This window comes from Amphiura filiformis, chromosome 19 (assembly GCF_039555335.1).
Source record: "Amphiura filiformis chromosome 19, Afil_fr2py, whole genome shotgun sequence".
NCBI classification, from domain to species: Eukaryota; Metazoa; Echinodermata; class Ophiuroidea; order Amphilepidida; family Amphiuridae; genus Amphiura; species Amphiura filiformis.
Genome location: NC_092646.1, coordinates 8,080,283 through 8,104,553, shown reverse-complemented (window position 1 = coordinate 8,104,553; position 24,271 = coordinate 8,080,283). Strand labels below are relative to the sequence as shown.

Below are 24,271 nucleotides of genomic sequence, written 5' to 3'. Positions count from 1 at the left end.
TTTATACATGGCGTCTCTTGGAAGGAATGATTTAACTTTGTTAATAGTACACCAATATTTCTGGTACAAATTTTACCAATATTTTGAACATGTTTTTTCCAAGTCAAATGTTCATCTATATTAATTTTGCTTCACTAACTCGACTTAATTTACACCCATCCAAGATGATATCAAATTCTTTGTTATATTACACCTACTAGTCTGTGCACGTGTACCAAGATACATTAAATTTGTTTTCTTTGCATTTAATGACAATTTATTTGCTTTGAACCAATTTGAAACTTCTTGAATTTCTGTGTTTACACGTTTACATAATACAGATACATCTTTGTGAGAATAAAAAACTGTGGTATCATCAGCAAACAAAATTGTATTTAAGATCTGTGATGTGTTGCTGATGTCATTCATATACAAAATAAATAAGAGAGGACCTAGTATTGATCCTTGCGGAACACCGCAAGAAACGATTTCATGAGGAGATTTGCAGGAGTTATATAGAACTATTGTTTTCTATTAGAAAGATAATTTCGAAACCAGTCATGAGATACTCCCCTAAAACCATAGTGATACAATTTATGTAATTAAAATATTCGGGAAAATATTATGATCAATAGTGTCGAAGGCTTTTGATAAATCCATGGAGATACCTAAGGTCTTCATGCCTTCATCACTGGCCTTAGTAACATCATTTAAAAAATTTAAAACCGCCATATATGTTGAATGATTAGTTCTGAAACCATATTGCTATGACCTATTGTATATTATACGTTCAAGAATTTTTGATAGGCATGGTAGAACCATACAGGTCTATATTTACCAAAAACTTCGGGATTATCTTTTTTTATATATTGGCACAACTTTTGCGATTTTTAATTCGTCGGGTACAACTCCTGAGTCAATTGATTGGTTAAAAATAAGCATGAGCGGATAGGTTATTTCATTTGCAACTTGTTTTATTATATCAGATTTCATACCATCATAACCAGGACTTTTACCACTTCCAAGTTTGGTGATAATTTTTACAATTTCATCTTCATTAGTAAGTTTTAAAAAAACAGGTCTTATCATTTGCCTTCTTAAGATATGATGAATAGTCATTTCCTGATTGCTTAATTGTAGTAGTGCTGCATAATGGTGAATCATACCAAAAACAAATCTGATTTGTGTGAAATTTGGCTCAGATGTAGTATTCAGTCTGGTGAACAATTCTAGGGGGAGGGCCAAAAATATTTTGTCCAATATTTCCGCCATAGAGGTCATGGAACTTTATACAGGGAAAAATTCAATGTTCTCCTGGTCACAAGGATCCAGAAAAAGTATAGTTTGACCTATCTGTGATGTACGGTTCTCAAGTTATAAGCAAAAATGTCAAAGGTCAAGGTTTTACCTCTAGGCTCAAATTTGAAAACTTGCTCCGATTGTTATCAAAATGGTCTCAAATTGTTCCTTAAACATGCAAATTTTCCTGCTAGCTGCGCTCGCAACATACATCTAATTTTTTGGCGGGCCGAGAGGGGGGAAGCGATTTTTGGGGAGCTTTTGGGCTCATATTTATTGCACAGCCCCTAACAAAATTGTCAAAATATGAGTTTTGATCATTTTTGCGATCCTACTGATCACTGAATGGGCCTTTAACAGAGAGTCAAGAGTAAAAATGACATTATGTAAAATACCGTTCAATTGATTCATTCCCGGATCTGCACCAATGCACTTATTATTTAGATTGTGTTCCCTATTCGTGACATTTAACTCTAATAGTATTACCCTTGACACGTGTAGTTTAAGGACTGAACAAGAAGCGCGGCCATTGGGGGCCATCCAGGATTCACTCATTAATTTACCATTTGAAGTGGAGGGAGATAGGGAAGAGGAGTCCAACCATACTGGAAATACATCTTGACGAAGGCAATCTCAGGTATGTAATATTTATATATAAAGAAGAAACAATAATGAGTCGATTTCCCAGACTTTAGAAGTCAAAAAGTTTTCGTCACCTCAAAATATGTACGAGAAGTTTACATACCTGTGAGGAAAGATCACCCAAAAAGGATCCTGCTCAGAAGATATTAAACTTCGAATAGGCAAAGGCCTAGGAGCTGTGCAGAGACTATACAGAGTATCTGGAGTGCTAAGGACATCCAAACCAACACCAAGATTCAGCTATACAAGGTCCTTGTTTGATATAAAATTGGATCGTATTTTAAAACTCATAGCGAGACTAATAAATATTAGGCGTAAAGCATCCAATTTTATCATTATTATGTTTTGGATCCAATATTATCACAACTTGGATCCATCAAAACATAATAATGGTCAATATTGCTATACGGAGCAGAAACCTGGACATTGAAATGAGAGGATGAGAATCGACTGCTCACTTTCGAGATGATGTGCCTTAGGAAGATAATGAGAGTAACACGGAGAGACAGGATCCGAAACACCACCATCCGCAAAACCCTGGGTGTTGAGTTTTCCATCTTGGACAGAATAACCCTGAAGAGAGTCAGAGACTGCATTATTTTGACCACGTCCAGAGAATGCCTCCCTCACGCCTTCCAAAGATGGCCTTCGAATGTGGAGATACTGCCTGCTAGCTGCCTGCTAGCTGACTGCAAAAGAACCAACCTAAACTCCATAGTAAATGCCAGCATACAGCAGATGACAGAACAGTTTGGCGAGACACTGTGTTGCGGATGCTACCACTCAACCCCCAGTTGGAGTGTACATGTACATGTACGTGTTAAAAGTTTGCGTAGAGCGCGCGAAAATGTGCACAAAATAATGACTAATTTGGTCATAATCAAGGTGAATTGTGTTGAGGCATATTGTGTGTTTTTTAGTGTTAGTAGGCCCACTCATATTGATTATTTATATATTTATATCTCGGTATTTTTTTTACGTTTTAATAACATTTAAATGTCGGGTTATATAAAGGTCGTGAAAACATTTTAAAAACGTTATTGTAAATATTTTGGGCAAACATTTTTTGCAAAATATTTTTTCAACCCCAAAATTTTGTTCAACCCCAAAATTCTGTTTAGAATGATTTGTACGGTACCAAGTTTTCAAAAATGTTTTTGGAATGTTATTAAAACGTTTTTATACCGTTTATATAACCCGACATTTAAATGTTTTCTGCAAAACATTTGTGTTTGCTGTGCAGTAAATTACCAACAAATGTTATTTAATGTTATGAAAACGTTTTATACCATTAATGTACCCTTTATATAACCCGACATTTAAACGTTTTCTGACAACCTTTTATAACCTTTTGCGAATAATGTCGAAAACGTTTTGTGTTTGCTGGGTTACTCATAGTATCTTCAAAAAATTCTCAAAGTAAGATTCAGCGTAACAGTATTCAAATCGGATCTTCCACTATATCTTCTTCAACCAGTGTTTACATTTTGGCCCCCATTATGACCTTCGACCCTCGTGGGCAGCATAGGGGCATAGAAAAAATGGAATTAATTCTAGTTTTATCATTTGAGCTGTAAGCATGGTAAGGATGCCAAATATTATTGGTTCCACTAATGTAGCAAGACTAAATGCTAACTCAAATATAATCAAATAGCGCGCTGTATCCAAAATTAATCATGATGAACGCATATCTACATGAACTACATAAAATCATATATATTACCCCCCCCCTGCTGCAGCAATCTGAGTGAGAACAACGCAGAAACAGTACACATCTGATTCTATAGCACACTGTGGGTATTATGTTAGTGTCTTGATCAATTTGTAGGCCTAAATTATTGTTAAACTGCACTGAAAATCTGCATTAAAACCTGAGACGAAAATACCTAATCAGGTATTTTCGTCTCAGATTAAAACTGTAACTGCATGTTGCATCGGCTACATTTAAATAAAGTGAAGCTGAACACTAGTTTCACTCTACCTGCAAAGTGACGCTCCCCTTAACACTCAAGTGAACACTTACAATTAGTAGAATGTTGACACTTTCAATGACACGATGCTCAATGCATCTTTCCCATTTCCCAATGCATTTAAAAAACAAAGCTATGTGTGATATAACCAAACGCTAGTGAATCGATTGCTGTTGTTATACAAGGCTCACTTAAGCAGTATACAGACTTTTTATTGTACGTACAATATTGTATGTACAATATGTACGTTATTTAATCTATTGCCATTCTATTTCCAGTAATGTTTAAGTTCTAACGAATGTTTGATGACGTAAAATCGATAATATATTTCTGCTAGATATTGTATGTAACATATTATCGATTTTTCGTCATCAAACATTCGTTAGAACTTACTGGAAATAGAATGGCAATAGATTAAATAACGTACATATTGTACATACAATATTGTACGTGCAATACTCGGAGTCTGTATACGACTTTAGTCATTTAATTATATACAAACGATCGAGTTAGGAGTTGTAACGAGCAAAAGTTTGAGTTACACCTTTCCACTGTAAAATTAATTTTCTCGGCCAAATAAAAAGCAATGATTTTTTCAAACCCTGGTGTTCAACTTTAGGTATGAAATTTAGGCTTCTAGTGTAAGATATTCGATTTTCACAGGTTTCAACTTGTCCCATGAGTATTTTTGGGGTCAACGTTTTTGCTTTTCAAAGTAACATAATTCGCTAATGAAAGATATTTCCCAACTTTCACATCATATGGGCTATCGTAGTTTTGTCAGAATTTCGGTTTTGATTGCAGCATTTTATAATTCTGACTACCAATTTTATCAAAATCAACTCGCGAATGTACCCATGAATGGATGATTTCGCAAACCACAATAGAAATAACGATTATTTCAGCTGGTTATATTAATGAAGTACTGACTGAGTTGAACATCAGTTTTGATTTGACAAAATTGTTAATCGGAATTGAAAAATGGTGCAATCAAAACCGAAATTCTGACATATCTACGATATATAACCCCATATGATGTGCTTTAGAAAGTTGGGAAATATTTGGCCGAGAAAATTAGGAAAATTAATTTTACAGTGAAAAGGTGTAACTCAAAATTTTGCCCATTTCAACACCAAATTCGATCGTTTGTATTGCCTCAGTGAGCCTCGTATAACAACAGCCGTCGATTCACTAGCTTTCTGAGTGACATGGTGTCCCGGGAATTTGAACCCGGGGATTTGGGGATTCGATGTGGATGTGTTTGGAGACTTCCGACGAGCTGGAGCTTGGACGACGGTGCTAAAGTAATCTGAGATTCTGATGAAGACTGCACGGCCTCGGAATTTCCCTTAATATCTGCAAATCTTTGGACCTCCCTGGTATGTAACAGCAAAACAGCTCCCATATCTGTCTATAACTTTGGTTAGTGCAGCGAGTCAGCGGATTTCAAGTGGGTGATTATTGATTGGCAAGTGCCATATTTGGGCATAAGTGCTGTCCACCATTCAATGTTCAGGATAGACTAGACTTTATCGATTGATTTTGCTGGAGTAGTTTCCTGTTTAACAGGTTTAAGTACTGCAAAGGTCGAATCATGTTTGCTGTGCAGTATAACTGCACTATGATAGTTCTCTAATGCTTTATTGACGTGTAATTTCTCCTCCTCCCTATCGTTTTGGTCAGTGATGAGGCTGTCTGCCTCAAGAGTGTACGAGCAAGTGTTGGGGTCAAGTGTTCGAAAGGTCATTGATCCCAAACTTGCATTGCGAGTCTCCTGATGAAGGTTACGACCGAAAATTTGAGGTATGTCTAATATCATGTGTTGAGATCAAAGGTTAAAATCATTAATTATGATCTATAAACCAACATAGATAAACTTTTATGTTAATAAATTCTGATGTAAATTCATACATCTTTAATTATAATTCATAAATCTTCCTGAATAGCCAGACTATGGTAGAAGTCACAGACGTGCGGTAAATGTATCTGTTAGTGTTAGAGTTAATAATCCCTGACCCTAATTAGCATATCGAGATGGTCCGTCTTAAATGAGACATTTACCATTTTTGCTTCCGCAAACGGCTGTGGTGGTTTATCGTTTCTTCTTGAGCTGTGTCCTGGGTCCCGACACACACCGACATCGCCTGGTTAATAATTGCCTTGTACAGCAGAGACACTAAAATTAATACACGTGATCGATACACGTGAATGTGCTATGCACGATTTGATATTCAGACGATAAATCTTTGCATACCGGGGTAGAAATTGATGAATATCTCCCGTTTTTTTTTTATTCTAAAGAAGCCATATTCTTTTCCTTGCACTTGAACATATGGGTTGAAAGGATATGATAGTCGTCAGCTTGTGTATTGAGAAAGAAGAGTGCGTATTGAGCTCAAAAACTGACAAAAATTCTGATTTTATATGTGCCGAACTATAGCGCAGCGTAGGCTAGCTGCACTCACTCGTGGAGGCAGTCTAAAAGCAGATGACCTCATGGCGTACATGCTCACTCACACACAGAGAGGTCAGTTACCAGGCTATTGTCAGTAGCCTTAGTCATATGTCCCTCGGCTCATTTAATGCGTCTCCAAACTATTAAACCGCTCGGAACAAAATGGCCATGCGTGGCTGTGGATTTAACCTACCATGGCGATTTCTGCCATGAAGATATCGGGGCGATGACACTGTGCGACATTTACCCTGTACCGTTTCATCCTCCTGTCTCAACAAGTAACTAGTCATGGGCAACATCTGATATCATTACAGTTCCATCACCACATATCTGAGACTTTTGAAGAATAAAACATGAATTTAAGCACAACTCACGTAGGCCTGCTACAACAACACTGGAACCAGCTCTTTGACAGCACCAATGAAATCTACGGGGATGAGGGGGCTTTTCTCAGACGCACAGGTGAGTTTATTCATTTTAGTTAACCAGTGGACTTCGGTTGTATATATAAATGCGCATATATAAATGCGCACGTGACATCTACAAGTCGCCATACCGTATTAAACGATATAAGGTACCCCCGGAAGGTACCCAGATGTACATAAACTCCCCGTGCAAAAGTATAGGGGAAAATGACAGGTCGCAAGGAAAATTGCTTTTGCAAAATAGTGGCATTGATTGCAAAGGGTAAAATAACTTGACCCGAAAGATAAACTCTTTATTAACGTTTTCCATCACGGAAAAAGCTAGATATAGCTGATTTACAAACTTATATTTCATAATTTCCGTGCTAAATGGGCGTGCCAATTGGCCATATCTATGACGTAGTGCTGGTTTCATACTATCATGCTGCTTGCCGCCGAGCGGCGTGGCACACGCGCATTGTAGACAAACAGACACAATCAAGACTTGTGAATGGCTGATAAGTCATGCCTCTTGTCGCAACGGCATGAAAGTATGAAAGGGGACATGATTGGCTTTAAGGTCAGAACTGTGCAGGCGGCGGATGACATGATCGAGCCGGCAACTTGTGAAACCGCCCGGCCGTATGGCATTTTCCAATATAGTCGGTTAATTTTGTGGGGTTCATTATCGAACCCCAACGGTTTTAGCTTGTATTTATATTATTTATCAACATAGGCCTATTTGTTTGTGATATTTCAAGCGTTTTAAAATGTCAAAATAATCTGATTTAATTACACGGTTGACGATGAAAATTTACTGAATTTAGAGAATGCAATGCGGCCACCACCTGGAACTGTGGTCGCAATTTCAGTGATTGACAGTGAGGTAACACGAACATGGCACTGGCCATCTGGTCACGTGCGCATTTATATATGCGCATTTATATATACAACCGAAGTCCACTGTTAACCCCATGAGAACTACCTGCCTATTGGTCAAAAAGAAGTTTTCATTATCAATTGGACCAATCAGCAACATTGTTAGAATAATTTCACCACACAAAAAATTGGGGTGAATTATTTGCAAAGCTCCATTCTGAATGGTGATTAAAATGAAGATATTATGTAATGTAATTGACCAATCAAAGGCAATGTTAGATCGGCAGGTAATGCCCAAGTACTACTTGTTTTTAGTAATCTATATCCATTCTAGTTGCAGTTCATTGACAGCACCAATGAAATCTACGGCACTCATTGGTGTGTGGTGATGTTAGTTGAAGCATCAGCGCATTGAGCTAAATTGTTAATTACCTTGGTTACCTGTACGAGAACCCCGCCCGGGACTGGCCGGGGTTGCGATGGTTCATTTCCTACTATTTTTCTGTACCTTTTAAAGGCGAACATGTAATATTAATAAAAATTCCTTCCAAAAGGAACGAGCGCCCAATGTGAGCTTGGATGTTATGTGAGGAAATGCAAGGGGTTTAATTTTTTCAAAGAATTTCATCAGCATCAAAGGGAAGAATATTGAATTTAGAGGATATGTAATTCAGGACTGTCAACTCTCACGCATTGGGCGGGAGTCTCACGCATCATCAGTCACTTTCTCACGGCCTCACACCAAGGTAGTATAATCTCACGCCTGGGTAGTAAATCTCACACAAAGAGCTGTTAAATTAGTAAAATCTCACGCATTATAAAAATAATTCTTTCTCTTTAAAGCAATGATTTAAACCAGGGGATTTAAATAGTGTAAAAATGATGCACCAAATGGCTTCAACTGGACCTTCATTTCTAACTTCCCTAGGGAGCAACATCCCCCTCAGACACCTCCCCCTGCGTAGAGGTTAAAAAAGTGGACATTTTCACTTTTGCTTTCGACATTATATTTAAATTAACAAAATCTACATTAATAGGGCTTCATTGATCGCAATTTCCTAAATTTTCGGCCGCTTTCTTTGACCCCATTTAGTGGTGTGCCCCCTCCGAAGGCGCTTTTTTAAGCGGGTCTGAAATCGGCTCTTTGATCAGTTCAGCCAAAATCAAAGTCGCATTTTGCTCAAATTATGTTAATTTTGATTTAAATCGATAGTTTAGATGTTAATGCGTAATTTTAAATTGTATAATTTCGTCAGAGGGCTTCAAATTTGAACAAAGTGTCGAGATATGTGAAAAAATAAGATTTCTACGATTTGGATGATTTGGTTTGAAGGTTATAAATCTGCACAGGTCCTTAAACCCTCCCGAACCTTGTTTGTATGAGGGGGGGGGGGTTGTTACTGCAATCAATAAGCCCAATCGCCATTGTGACTTCCGGTTTTTGAGAGCACTTTTAGGACACTTTAACCTCTGACATTTCGGGAAAATTACTCTAATTATTATTTATTTTTTTATTATTCTAATAATGTTACAATTAAAAATATTTAGATAATTAATTCATATAATAAATATATTTTTATTGATTTGTTTTTATTCAAGTAAAACTTTATTGATTATATTTTATATGCACAAAAACCAATTTTTCTGAATTTCCGTGAAAGGTCAAAGGACAAAGTGTCCTAAAATGCAAAAACTGTCCCACAATGCATTGCAAACTTCTAATGCCGATTTGGCTTATTATTAACGTGACTTTCTTTTATTTAAAGAAAATTTGAGTATTAATAAAAGCAGATAGGCCTATGGCACATATTTTGGGTATAGGCCTAATGCGTGATCGATATGCTTTTTTAGCTAAAATTGGGCAAAAACGGCATTTGCCATTATTCGGTAAAACCCTCTCATTACCTAACTAAGACACACAAACTGTCTATTCGTTCCAAAAATTAAAAAATATAACGAAAAAGAATTCTCCTTATAAGGGGGCACTACACTAAATCCTTCCGCATTTGGTGTAACCTTGTATAGTCCCGGTTAAAAATAGCGCCTGAGCGAAATATATCAGCCTCTCGAGGGTACTAAATTTAAGTGAATCGTGCTTATTTTTGATGAAAACAATAGATTAGAGCCTCAACATTAAAAATCTGTTCAAAAAATGTTTGAAATCGATTGTGAATTAGTGACAGATTGTCGGAATAATATAAAGGCCGGATCTGGTAAGGAGGCTCAAATGTCGGCTGAAATTCGTGAGTGAGCTGTTCAGGTGCCCGTAGCTGCTAGCTCAAAAGTTCATCTAGATTGACCACAAAAAAATAAATTTTTATTAAATCTCAGACTTTAAACTTTAAGAAAATCCATACGACATTTTCTCAACTTTGAGCCAGTGGTAGAAAAACGAGTTTACTTTCTTGTGTTTTACCGTGTACTTCAATGGGACGATTATTTAGTGGTGTGCCTCCCTGACATCTATGGTTCAATGCATCGGTACCGCGTGAACGTTGTAGTGCAGGGCGGTATAGTCAAAATTGTATTCATATATTGCATGGTAGTTAATCCGATTAACTACGTCACTTCTACGGCGTATTACAAGCTGATCAAAGTATAACCAGAGCCCTGACACTGAATAATTTGCATGGCAAAATGACCCGTCTCCTCCGCAGCCAATTTGGTTTCGCTCCATCGAAATCAAGCTGGCCACGGAGGAGACTACCCTCCTTTGTGTTTGTTCATTTGTGTATGGAGAGCCTTTCTTGGAGTCCATGACTTAGGCTACTACGCTCTCAGCTAGCGTCCGACGCTGCATTGTACTAGAAATACTGCCTTTTCTGTGAAATCGCTATAGAGCCAATCGGGAATCAATTTATAAATATAGCATTAAATTAGTATCACCCTTGTGGCCCCCGTGCAGTGGAAAACCTTAATTCTTTCATTAAAAAGAAATGAAAATTAAAAAAAACACGAAGCCACACCTGTGCACCTATAAAATTGGCACAGCAAGTTGTCTCAAATATGAATGAATTTTAAGAAACATACGGGATATGATGAACCATTGACCTGACGCCATGATAGTAGGATCTATTAGTCGTTTTATATACAATGTATATACCGTATTGTCATTACCAATATTTGTCATAATATATAATGAGTAATATTTAGCATCGTATATGTGCAGTCCATATGCACAAACGAATACTGATCTTTATGATATTCAGGTTTTTATACATCTCATATAACATGTCACGCAGGAGGTCATACGTGCTGACCTTCATCTATTGTATTTGTTCATCTGTGTATGGAGAGGATTAACGCCATTAAACGCCATTAAAACTCCATCAGTATTAGGGCGTAGTTCAGTGAACTCACCGTATTGCTATTCCAAGTACTTTGATAATACAGATAATATGTATTAATGGGTCGAGGCGATTGCATTGAAAAACCTAATAAATTATTCATAACAGTTACGTAATCAATCGATAGTGCGGACACTTTTCACTTGCAAACCACCAAAATTCGTGATATTTTAGCGTTGGAAAAGAAACCACGTGAATAGAGTGCCCTCTCAAGAATAGGTTCTCTGTGGTATAACATGTTACATTATTTCAATACTACTAGGAATGACAGTGATCCAGTTGGTTGTGTTTTGGAGTGTTGGTGGTCTTTTTCTTCTAGCTGATGTACTGAAACCAGCGTGGCTCATAAAATACAAAGTGCAACCATTTGAAGAGGTACGAAGGTAACATCATTTTTAGCGATGATGATGATGATGATGATGATGGTGATGGTGATGATGATAATGATAATGATAATGCAACCCATTCTCAATCTTATTTTGTACATATGATACAAATGGTCAAAGCAGTTAAAATGTATATATGATACAAATTAGACCATGCGCAAGAATGGATGCGCAGTAGTCAAGGATCATCATCATCATCATCATCAAATTATACGGCAGTAAATAGCGCCCTCTGTTGATCAAAATTCACTTTAGTAAGTACTTTTTAAGAGAGTTAATTAATATTTGAGTTAATAAGTAACACTATAAAAAGTAAAAAGCAGAATTTTGTTAATTTAAAAACTGAAATGAGGTATGGGGCTGGCTGGGGGTGGCTACGGGGCGTTAGCTCAAGGACAATATTGTTCAAGGTTGCGCCGCAGGCCTATAAAGAAACAATGTTGCTCCCAATACAATAGCAAACAAGCTTAAACTGTAAATTAGCCACCGATAGAGGGCAGGGCCTGAAGAATGAGGGAAATTACGGGGTAAAAATGTAAAATCAGTAGAAAGTGTGAAATGGGTGACGGACTGTCTCTAAGTATGGATATGGGTGACGGGCTGTTCACGATTTGTAACATATATACAATTTAGCTAGAGAATGTCTTGGATAATGATGATGATAATAATGATAATGATGATGATGATGATGATGATGATGATGATGATGATAATGATGATGGTGATGGTGATGATGATAATGATGATGCAAGACATTCTCTAGCTAAATTGTATATATGTTACAAATCGTGAACACCTAATTTTGTTTATATGATACATTTTAAGGCATGCGCAATAGAAAGATTAAAATGTAAATATATTACATTTTAAGAAAAATCCGACTTCTGCGCATTTCACTGAAGTGATGATGATGCTTATTTTGTATATTTAGCACGGCAGTAATTAGCGCCCTCTGTGTTACATTAATGGTGCTGTTGGCCAATTTTATACATTAAGGTTACTGTTGGTCAATGTTACATTAAGGTTAGGGTTAGGGATAGTGGATTAGGGTTATGATTAGTGGGTTAGGGTTAGGGTTAGGGGTTAGGGGTTAGGGTTAGGGTTAGGGTTAGGGGTTAGGGTTAGGGTTAGGGTTAGGGGTTAGGGTTAGGAGTTAGGGTTAGGGTTAGGGTTAGGGTTAGGGTTAGGGGTTAGGGTTAGGGTTAGGGTTAGGGTTAGGGTTAGGGTTAGTGGGTGAGGGTTAGGATTAGGGTTAGGATTAGGGTTAGGGTTAGGATTAGGGATAGGGTAAGGGGATTAGGATTAGGGTTAGGGTTAGGGTAACCTTAAGGGTGACGGGCTGTCTCTACTAGGTGACGGGCTGTCGATAGCGAAAACCCGTCACCCATATCCATACTTAGAGACAGCTCGTCACCCATTTCACACTTTCTACTTATTTTACATTTTTACCCCGTAATTTCCCTCATTCTTCAGGCCCTGCCCTCTATCGGTGGCTAATTTACAGTTTAAGCTTCTTTGCTATTGTATTGGGAGCAACATTGTTTCTTTATAGGCCTGCGGCGCAACCTTGAACAATATTGTCCTTGAGCTAACGCCCCGTAGCCACCCCCCAGCCAGCCCCATACCTCATTTCAGTTTTTAAATTAACAAAATTCTGCTTTTTACATTTTATAGTGTTACTTATTAACTCAAATATTAATTAACTCTCTTAAAAAGTACTTACTAAAGTGAATTTTGATCAACAGAGGGCGCTATTTACTGCCGTATAATTTGATGATGATGATGATGATGATCCTTGACTACTGCGCATCCATTCTTGCGCATGGTCTAATTTGTATCATATATACATTTTAACTGCTTTGACCATTTGTATCATATGTACAAAATAAGAATGAGAATGGGTTGGATGATGATGAGGATGGTGATGATGATGATGATGATGATGATGATGATGATAATGATGATGATGAGGATGGTGACGACGAATACAAATTTACATTAATTCTGTTTAATCAGTTGTTAGTTCATTAATTACAATCTTAAGCACTTGGGAAAGTTCCTGCAATCTTATTGGTTCTTGTGATGAGACGATATACCAGGGTTCAGTGCATGCGCGTAGAAGCGAAACGTGTACTCGTTATTTGAACCAATCGGAGGCGCAGGGCAACAACGGGACTGATAGATGTTGCACTCATCACCTGTGTATGTCTCCAATCATAGATCTTACAGGTGCGAGTGATCACTATGATATGGTTCAATGCATAGGTAGGCCTACTGCGTGAAAGTTATAGTGCAAGGCGATATAGTCAAAAATTGTATTCATCTATTGCTATGGTAGTTAATCTGATTATTACGTCACCTCTACATCGAATTGCTGCATTTCCGTTCTGTGACCAAATCAATTGTATAATTTTGCTCTTATTAGCCCTCAATAAATAAGAATTGGAAATGCTGATTCCGTGGCCCGATACACAGGCTGCGTTTTGTTTTGTAGTTTAATTGGTAGCCCAACGAGGTGGTGTCACAATTCACCGCTTTATTTTTTTTCTCCATCTGCGGCCTCTTTTTGTTCTTGTGTTAGCTTCCGAGTTATCGTATAAAGCACCTTTTGCGTGTGGTAGTTGTCAACCAACTCGTATCTGCTCCTGCTGGATATTTCTGGAACTGGCTTGAAGTACAGCGAGGCAGTGACATGGGAAGAGATCTCCCTACAGTTCAAGTTTTCTTAAGGGATCTTATTTGCGTCATACTCTGCTATGAATTTGTCTTCTATTACACTCATAGGTATGTGACTATAAAGCTGATTTTATACTACATCGCTCAGTGATAGCAATTGCTTTTTAGCCAAAGTAGAGCGCTTTTGTTGCGTTGGGCAAAGCGCGCTAACTTATTGCTCAGCGATGAAGTATAAATTCAGCTAATCTCCCTCAAAGGGTACGTATCTCAATATCCATTTGGTGACTTGATACCGCCAATATTGTAACATTTCCATAAAAAAACGGTTGGCATTTCTTTCCATAAAATGTTAGCTTTTACTGTCAAATATGTCCCCTTTTAATTTTGAGCCGAATAACTAAGGTAAAAAAATTGGAATTTAATACCAGCGCCGCACAGTGTCATCGCACCGATATCTTCAGTGCAGAAATCGCCATGGTAGGTTGAATCCACAACCACGCATGGCCATTTTGTTCCGACCTATTAGTGGGTTTTTAGCGGGTTCGCCGTCGGACAAGTTTAGAACTGTCAAGCTTTCGTCAGGAGTAGCTCTGACTTCTTCAGGACAAAGTACCTAAGATTGAGACATGTAGACCGCCCTTGTCTACTGATGACTCTGAAAAGAGTCGTTCACTGAAGACTGCCCCTTGTCAACAGAGAACAAGCATAATTAAGTGAAGAGATTTCATACTTCTAGTCCAATAAAACAGTACTCACTGTGGACGTTTCGAAGTCTTGCAGACTTCTTTTTCAACACTGATGTTGTTGTGATGATCTTCTGTTTACCGCTGATGTTACAGGTTGCTTAGCAACGCGGTTGCCAGTTGGTTTTCCAAGAAGATCGTCAAATGCGTGAGTAAGATTGTATTGCCCCTCGTCCCTGTTCATGATGTTGTCTTGCTTCCTGATCTGGATTGCCTCCTTTATCCATCGCTTATATCTGTCCGCCTCCTTACCTACTACCCTAGCCTCTTCCCAGTCTATAATGTGATCTTTGTCAAACTGTTGGTGTATCGTAAAGCCACACACACCGACCAATACCTGAATTTTGCGTCCCACCACCCGTTACACCAGAAATTGGGCGTAGTAAGAACTCTAATGGACAGAAAAAATAAAATCATCACAGAAGACACAGACAAGGAAGAGGAGGAAGCTAACATCAAAAAAGCGCTCAACACATGTGGATACCCGCCTTGGAGTATTGACAGAGTTAAAAAGCAAATGGAGACACCTAGAGAGAAGAAGAACACCAAGAAGGATGAGAACAGCAAATCAAAAGGCATGGTCGTCATCCCATATGTGGAAGGGGTATCTGAACGTATAGCCAGGACTTTCAAAAATTACAACATTGCAACAGCTATGAAACCTCATTGTACGCTCAGAAACATGTTGGTTCATCCCAAAGATAAGCGTGATCCACTTCACACTACGGATGTCATTTACGCCATTCCATGTAAAAACTGTGAATCTACGTATGTTGGAGAGACAGGCAGGAAGTTTGGCAAGCGTATCGAAGAGCACCGGGCAGAGGCGGAGAAAGCAGGGGCTACAGTAAGAACCAGAGCTAGCAGAAAGGCATCAGAATCAAAGGTCAATAAATCAGCTATCACGGACCATGTTATGGACAAAGATCACATTATAGACTGGGAAGAGGCTAGGGTAGTAGGCAAGGAGGCGGACAGATATAAGCGATGGATAAAGGAGGCAATCCAGATCAGGAAGCAAGACAACATCATGAACAGGGACGAGGGGCAATACAATCTTACTCACGCATTTGACGATCTTCTTGGAACACCAACTGGCAACCGCGTTGCTAAGCAACCTGTAACATCAGCGGTAAACAGAAGATCATCACAACAACATCAGTGTTGAAAAAGAAGTCTGCAAGACTTCGAAACGTCCACAGTGAGTACTGTTTTATTGGACTAGAAGTATGAAATCTCTTCACTTATTTATCAACAACAGTCCTGAGGAAAATGTTCAGTAGAGAACAAGCAGATCTCGCCTATCTGCTAATATAAAGGTTTTGGTGGCTCTGAAAAGAGCCGTTTGCTGAAGACTGCCCCTTGTCTACAGAAACAAGCAGATCTCGCCTATCTGCTGATTTTGTAAGTTTTGGTGGCTCTGAAAAGAGCCGTTTGCTGAAGACTGCCCCTTGTCAACAGAAACAAGCAGATCTCGCCTATCTGCTGATTTTGTAAGTTTTGGTGGCTCTGAAAAGAGCCATTCACTGAAGACTGCCCTTGTCTACAGAAAACAAGCAGACCTCGCCTATCTGCTAAATTAAAGGTTTGTTGGCTCTGAGAAAGAGCTGTTCAATGAAGGCTGCCCCTTGTCAATAGAGAACTAGTAGACTGCATATACTGTAGTAGAAGTATACGGCTTACCAGGAACCGTTTGGCCACTCATGGACCGACCTGTTTAATAGTTTTGAGACACATAATGGGCCGAGGGACATCCGACTAAGGCTATTGACAATAGCCTGGTAACTGACCTCTGTAGATGTCAGTGAGCATGGTATACGCCATGAGGTCATCTGCTTTTAGACTGCCACCACCAGTGGCCTACGCTGTGCTATAGTTCGGCACATATAAAATCAGAATTTTTGTCAGTTTTTGAGCTCAGTGCGCACGGTTCTTTCTCAATACGCAAGCTAACGACTATCATATCCATTGAAATATGGGCTCCTTAGAATAAATAAAATACGGGAGATGTTCATCACTTTCTACCCCGATATCCAAAGATTTATCGTCTGAATATCAAATCGTGCATAGCACATTCACGTGTATCGATCCCGGGTATTGATTTTAGTGTCTCTGCTGTACAATGTAATTATTAACCAGGTGATGTCGGTGTGCGCCGATGCCACCAATGCGTGTCACTTAGTCGGTCGTGCTACGGTACGGTACTGTGCTATGAACATCGAGTACGCGTTAGACTAATAGAGAGATTGCGATTTTCCATACGCGGCACGTGGACCGTGCGTTTAAACGTGCGATGCTATTTCCTATAATTGACAGAACATGAAAGAAAGAAAAGAAATGTGTGTTTGACCATTGTGTCTTTTGACATTATAGTAACTTTGATAAAGATCAATTATGTTGATTTGATTAATGTCATCTTATGCAGACTTATTCATCACCGCCGCATCTTCAAGTACTTTCACAAGAGACATCATGAATGGACGGCACCTGTCGCCCTCAGCGCCATGTACGCACACCCATTGGAGTTCTTCTTTTCCAACATTATCGTATTGATGGGTCCATTGATAACTGGGTGTCATACTACGGTCACTTTTGCCTGGGCTGTCATCCTCCCGTTGGAAGTATTGTTCAGTCATAGCGGATATCACCTTCCATTTTGTTTACCGCCAGAATTTCATGATTACCATCATATAAAGTAAGAGTTACGAAGAACAATTTCATTTTTTCTTTGCCATTTTATTTGTCCTTGACGAGTCTTCAATGTAGGTTTGTAAACCATAAGAGTGAAAATACTGATCTATCAATTCCAAAAATTCGCCACAGAAAGAGGACTTATGATATGTGACATGCTACAACGAAATGAGGATATCGCAAGTTGGTAGTGTCCAGACAGGTTGGCTGACTAAGATGTTCTTTGTTTGCCGCGCACCTCACAGGCCAATAGTATGTCCTTCGTGAATGGCCCAATGTGCCCTAATTCACAAAGGATTTACAGACATACTTCTGGCTTGAACAGGTGCGCGTGAACACCAACGCAGTAGCCAGGCGTTTGGAAACTAAACTAAACTTGCGACTTATACGCTTATATATAGCAGGTCACACGGTGTCAGCGGCACCTATCACTACATGTAGTATAGGCGTGTACTATATCTTTACTATTCGACAAGGTCCTTTTGCACACGATTTGGTATAAACACGGAAGTGGGGTTCTCATTGAAAACGTCATCATCACGCGCGGCATCGTTTTCGTTGAACAAACTGGGTAGCATGTCGTGACCTAGTCCTTTTTACGCGAGAATCAGGAAGAGCGGTCAGGAAGAGCCAAAATAGTAGAGTATTTGGGAAGTTTAGTCCTAACATGTCGAGGGTTCAGAACCAGAAAGCCATAACCCCGGGCCATGACTCATAAAGAAATCCTTTGTGAGTTAAGGCTCTCATCTCAGGCTCTCAAACCTCGAAGTACAAGATTTATAATTAAAGGTTTAACACAAGGCAACGTTTCTAATTTACTAACGTTATGTGACAGATTAGCCTTGGAAAACTCTAATCGTCCACAATATCCAGTAAGTTGTGCATTTCGGTTGATTTGACACACTTGAATAGCTCATCATAGTAGGCTACTTAAATATGATCTTCCTGATGTGGTATATAACATTATAGCAACTGTACAAGATTTGGTCATTTTCAACCTGTGTCTCACCTCCAAAACCAGACCAATCATCTCGGGTATTGCATGAGTGGATCTAACATCACATCATCTGCCAAATAATATGCAGATAACCTGACCCTCGCAGCTAGAAGCCCAGAGAAAGGTGTCAAGAATTTGTAAATACAGTGAATAACTTCTTCAAGTAGTTTAACGCCAAACCAAGCAAAAGCATGATGGCATGAAGAAGGTCGCTATTTAACTGGATATTCCTGATGGATGCAGAACACAAGCCAATAGTGTTCCCTCTAGAAATCACTCAGACCGGTAAGACACCAGATATCAGCATCTCATCTGAGTGAGCTACGTCCTCTTGCTATGCAGAAGATCTAAGACATTCAGACAGATGGAGCTACAAACAACACCAGTGATATGCTCTGAGGGAAGTGTGGGATGGTTGAGCTCAACCAAATCTGGTCCAAAGTCCAGAGACCTCAGAGCACACTACTCTAGACAGAGACATGCTGCATAAGATAAATTTCTCTGCTACCAGAAGTACACAAGGAGTGCTTATCTTAAAACGGATAAAAACGGTTTTGACGGAAGTCCAGCGCGTGTGTTCTACCAATGAACTAGCTATTCCTAAACAAGTCAAGATTATAAAAATATAGTTAGTTCTCAAATTTTGCGACGGCTCAGCGGTTCCTATGGGTAGCCAGAATTGGTACCTTATTGCCCCGACTTATTGCAACAGAAAAATGTTACAACTGGACGCTTCTGACTGCTCTTCAACAGGACATTGACGCTCTCGAAAAGTGGAAATCTGACTCTCTAATAGGTTTTACAAATCCAAGTGTCAAGTACAACAGGTGACTAACATTGGACCTCTCACCAGGACCGACGCCTCTGCAGTCGCCTACTCGTGATGTTCAAGATCCGTTTTGACGTGGTTGATATCACATGGAATCACCCATCATTGTTCATCTACCAGAAGCTGCAAGAGGCCATTCCACAAGGTTCATGCAACCCCACACCAACTCTTCAGTGTTTGCTAACTATGGTCCCACGTACCATCCGGGCGGGGCTGGAACAATCTCCCAGTGGGTCCAGCAAACTACCAATCTCTTGATTGTCAACTGAAGTCGTTTCATCACTGGCCTAGTTTTTACGCGCACATCTGTATATATTTTGCACCGTCTTCATTTTTATCATGTTCATGCTACGTTTATTATACCGACCATGCACACCACGCAGTGCGACTCAGGCTGTTATCACCCTTGTTAGCTTTGCACCTCTAAATGAAGGAAAGGATGTGTTGAATGAAATGGTGAACGAATTAGATATTACTTTTTTTTCATTTCGCTGTTTGACTGGTGTCTCGTAATCCACGCTAGTGCGATTGATTAATTGGAATATTTGTTTGTTTACTCTTATATATTTATTTATTTATTCTATTTCTTTCTTTCTTTTTTCTTTTCTTTCTTTCTTTCTTTCTTTCTTTCTTTCTTTCTTTCTTTCTTTCTTTCTTTCTTTCTTTCTTTCTTTCTTTCTTTCTTTCTTTCTTTCTTTCTTTCTTTCTTTCTTTCTTTCTTTCTTTCTTTCTTTCTTTCTTTCTTTCTTTCTTTCTTTCTTTCTTTCTTTCTTTCTTTCTTTCTTTTCTTTCTTTCTTTCTTTCTTTCTTTCTTTCTTTCTTTCTTTCTTTCTTTCTTTCTTTCTTTCTTTTTCTTTCTTTCTTTTTTTCTTTCTTTCTAAAACATCGGACTTCATCGGGCATCTGATTGATGATGTTGTGAGTCAGATGTTGACGTCAGACGGCGAGGGATGTCTCGCAATGCCTGGTCCTATGCGTGTAAGCCCGCCATTAACAAGAAAGGGAGCCTCCGTTGCCAGTTATCACAAGCATGGGATCCGGCATTACGAGACATTCCTCGCCGTCTGACGTCACAACATCATCAATCAGATGCCTGATGAAGTTCGATGCTTTCGGACGCAACGTAGCAAATTGACTTGTAAATTTTAGTTCCAGTATTAGATGCAATGTACAAAATCAAAACAACATTTTTTTGAGCCCCGTCAGCCAATTCCAAACCCCGACCGATTTCATGCAAAAGGAGTCGGGACAAATCGCGCTATAGACGAATCTAAATTCACGCATTCCTACACCTGACTAGCAGCCTTTAGTTGGGTAGCCGTCGGCTACAATGCACTCAAAATGTGAAATTATTCGGCCTTGGCGGAAATTTTAAACTGCATTCCATCACCCGTTTTACACCTTTCGCGAAAACACAGGTAGACAAAAGAATAACACAATACAGTTCCCGTCGACAAAACACACAGCATGGTCTATTCGTTGTTGAAGTGACATATTAATAATCGGATTAACTATACGCGGTATCTATGCATTGACGTACTTGCGAACAAAAGGACTATATGTATGAATAGATGCGACGGGATTACCTGCGGAATTATCTCCATTATATATATTATTAGCTATTATTCTATTAACCCTCCTCGTCCTTGCATCTTCTCTAGGTGTTAGGCGGATTTTATTTGCACAATTGGACGCTCAAAACATCAGGTTGGTGCTAGCGGCTACCCAAAGATGTCCGACCAAATCCTGACCATGACTTGGCTACTTGGATTCGTCTATATGATCACCAGATGACTGACTACAGCCTGTCTCAAAAAAAATTGTGCAAGTGAAAAGCGTCCTCTCTGGCAATTAGAAAATACCGTTGTGACATAATGCTTACATCAACGTTAAGGGCTTAGCCTTAGCTCTCAAATGCCGTTTGTTCTGTTCAATTTGCTTATTTTAATCTTGAGATATGTTTAGTTAAAGACGAAAGGGTAAAATCACAATTGTGCCACTTTTACTAGGGAAGAGGGCTTTACATGTAACAGTGATAGCATCAAGTTTATCATGAGTTCCTTCGTGAAATCAAAAGAATGCATGAATTACACAATACAAACTGTTTTTGACTGTTTTGACTGTTTTATCATGATGCAGGAATGATGATTCTCTTTTTCCACTTAAAAGAGATTAAAAGATAAATAAATATTTCACATTCTGCTGTAAAAATTGAATACATGTGCATGTCAATGATTTTATCATGGTAAATACTGTTCTCTTAGTCATTAAGGGGGTATTACACCCTGCCCAATTTTGTGCCTATTTTTGCATTTTTCTCAAAAATTATAGCGCATTGGTGACAAGTAAGATATGTATATTATAGGGCAAGGTCTACAACTATTGCACTGGAAATTCAGCAACTCAAAGCAAGTAGTTATTGATTTATTGATCAAATATTGGTTTTCCCTCATTTTTGACTGTTACTCCACAACTGTTGTCTGTGCTGAAATAAAATTTCCAGTACAGTAGTTGTAGTCCTTGCCCCTATAATATACATATCTTACTTGTCCCCAATGCGCTATACTTGTTGAGAAAAATGCAAAAATAGGCACAAAATTGGGCAGGGGTGTAGTACCCCCCTTAAGACATGTTAAAAGACAAACAAATATTGCGCACTTATACATGTTATATGTTAATGAATGCGTATTACTTGTTGAGAGAGATATTAGACAAAATAATGCACGCGTGCTGATGTTGATGAGTCTAATGCATGCGCCCCGAAAGGGGGGGGGGGTGCATTAGACGCATCAACATCAGCTATAATTGATTTACATGTACAGCTCTCTTCCCTAGTAAAAGTGGCACAATTGTGATTTTACCCTTTCGTGGTTAAATAAACATATCTCGAAATTGGAACAAGCAAATTGAACAGAACAAACGGCATTTAAGAGCTAAGATTTCGCCCGTGACGTTGATGTAAGCATTATTCCACAACGGTATTTTCTAATTGCCAAAGAGGGCGCTTTTCACTTGCACAATTTTTTTTGAGACAGGCTGTATAAGACACAGCGCCATCAAACGTTGAGTTGGTTGAGTATGTGGTTTCATGCCCAGACAAATGAGAACCTAGACCAGTGACTTTGACTCGCGTAGTGAAGCTGACACTGCTATATAGCAACAACTTTGACAAGGACGCATACCCGGACGCAAACAAGCAGACATGTTCGCGTCTATACGGAACATGTTGCATTTGACGCGGGCGATAACAGCGCAGTAATCACGCAAACGACTCGCGTCAAACATGTATGCGATATTCTCCGCGCCTAGTAACCCCGTCAATCCGTAAATATCACCTTGGATACGGGGCTTCACCTCCCGCTGTGGTAAGGGATCATCGGGCAGTCATAGGTCTAGGTGGTATGTCTATGGTTTCATGCGATGATGCATTTGCACGTAGAAACACGCGTATTAACGTGCGTATAAACGTAAAGTCGGCGCACGGCGTACGGAAAATCGCAACCTCTCGCGTTCGACTGACATTTCCATCGTAATAATTGTTCATTCGTGTTGTTCAAGTCTTGATTTTTGGTATGTTAGTTAACTAAAGTACATTACAATCATGTAAAAAAACCGAATCCTCAGCAAATGTTATCTTTTTTAAATGCAGGGTCGTCAACAATTACGGGATTATTGGCATCATGGACTATTTACATGGCACAGACAGATTATTTCGTAAAACCAAGTATTTTCAGCAACGCAGATGGGTATTTAGCTTTACTCCTGTTCAGGAGCTTATCCCGGATGGAAAGGAAGAACAGAAAAGAAAATGAGATTATTTCCCGACACAGACATGCATATATTATCTGCTCCATCCACTGCATACATGTATAAGCTAGAATAGTTGCCGGTTCAGTCTCGCAATACTTTCAACCTCACGTCTGGTCTGTCCTTGTATGGTCTTTGCGAGGTTGGGGGTTAACCCTTGTGATGTGCCCTGAGTAAATTAATTTAATCATTTAACTTTGTTTACAAGCTGAAAGTCAATTTGGGAATTCCAAAATGACTTGCAAGACCATTATCTTGCACGTACAAGGGGTTTCCATCTCATGAAATACTTTCAGCTTGTAAACAAAGTTAAATGATTAAATTAATTTACTCAGGGCACATCACACCCTCCAAATGCTTTGGTTGGCTAACTCAAAACTCCTAAAAGGAAACTTTTAACCTATCCTAAAACCACCCTCCCGTTCAAACAAGAAGAAATTTTGTGTATGGAATTAAGGGATGATTTTGTTTATATATTTCAAATATACTTGTGACATGTGTTCATGCACACCAAATATGAAGTTTCTACTCCATTCAGTTTCCAAGAAATAGCTAGTTTAGATTTGCCATTTTAGGTACAAAATAACAAAAATCCTTTAATAGCGTGACCGTTGCCATGGAAACGGAATAGAGCGCGCGGGTTATAGATTTGGCAACATGGCAGAAAAGATTCTACAGACTCTTCTGAACATTTTTGATTATGATTTGTCCATTTGAAACATCTGTCCAACGACACGGAAATTTCATTGGGCTGGCCCCTATACTGTGCCTTGAGTCGTTTTTATAAAGATAACAAGAGAGATCCAATATCTATCCATTCATGTTGTCAGTAATTATGTTTTACGAGCAGATTTTTATTTGCATTGCTTGTGCAGGCAAAAGCTGTCATTTCAACAGTAAATCCTGTTAACGCTTTATTATCCAGCGAAATAGAAATGGATGAATATCAATCAGCCGTGTGCAGCTACTAAAATGAGTATTTTTTATTCAAATTAGTGTACCTCGGGTTCGCTATGACCAATTACAATTTTTTTTATCTAAACGTTGAAAATCTGCTCTTTTCCAAGACATTTTCATTTATAGCGTATTCCTTGCAATAATTATGTGTACCCCGGGGTGGTGAATTATAGGGGGGGGGCAAAGATTTGTGGCAGGCCAAAGGGGGGG

General features: G+C 38.9%; 1 protein-coding gene across 1 annotated transcript; it reads left to right on the top strand.

Annotated features, from left to right (window-relative positions):
• Positions 1-1,739: 1,739 nt before the first annotated feature.
• On the top strand, positions 1,740-23,256 carry LOC140140868 (fatty acid hydroxylase domain-containing protein 2-like). The gene is made up of 6 exons (XM_072162616.1): positions 1,740-1,915; positions 6,660-6,807; positions 11,238-11,350; positions 13,943-14,145; positions 17,206-17,475; positions 22,947-23,256. Exons 2-6 carry the CDS (start codon positions 6,699-6,701, stop codon positions 23,107-23,109), a joined length of 858 nt encoding a protein of 285 aa, XP_072018717.1. The 5' UTR covers positions 1,740-1,915; positions 6,660-6,698; the 3' UTR covers positions 23,110-23,256.
• Positions 23,257-24,271: the final 1,015 nt, after the last annotated feature.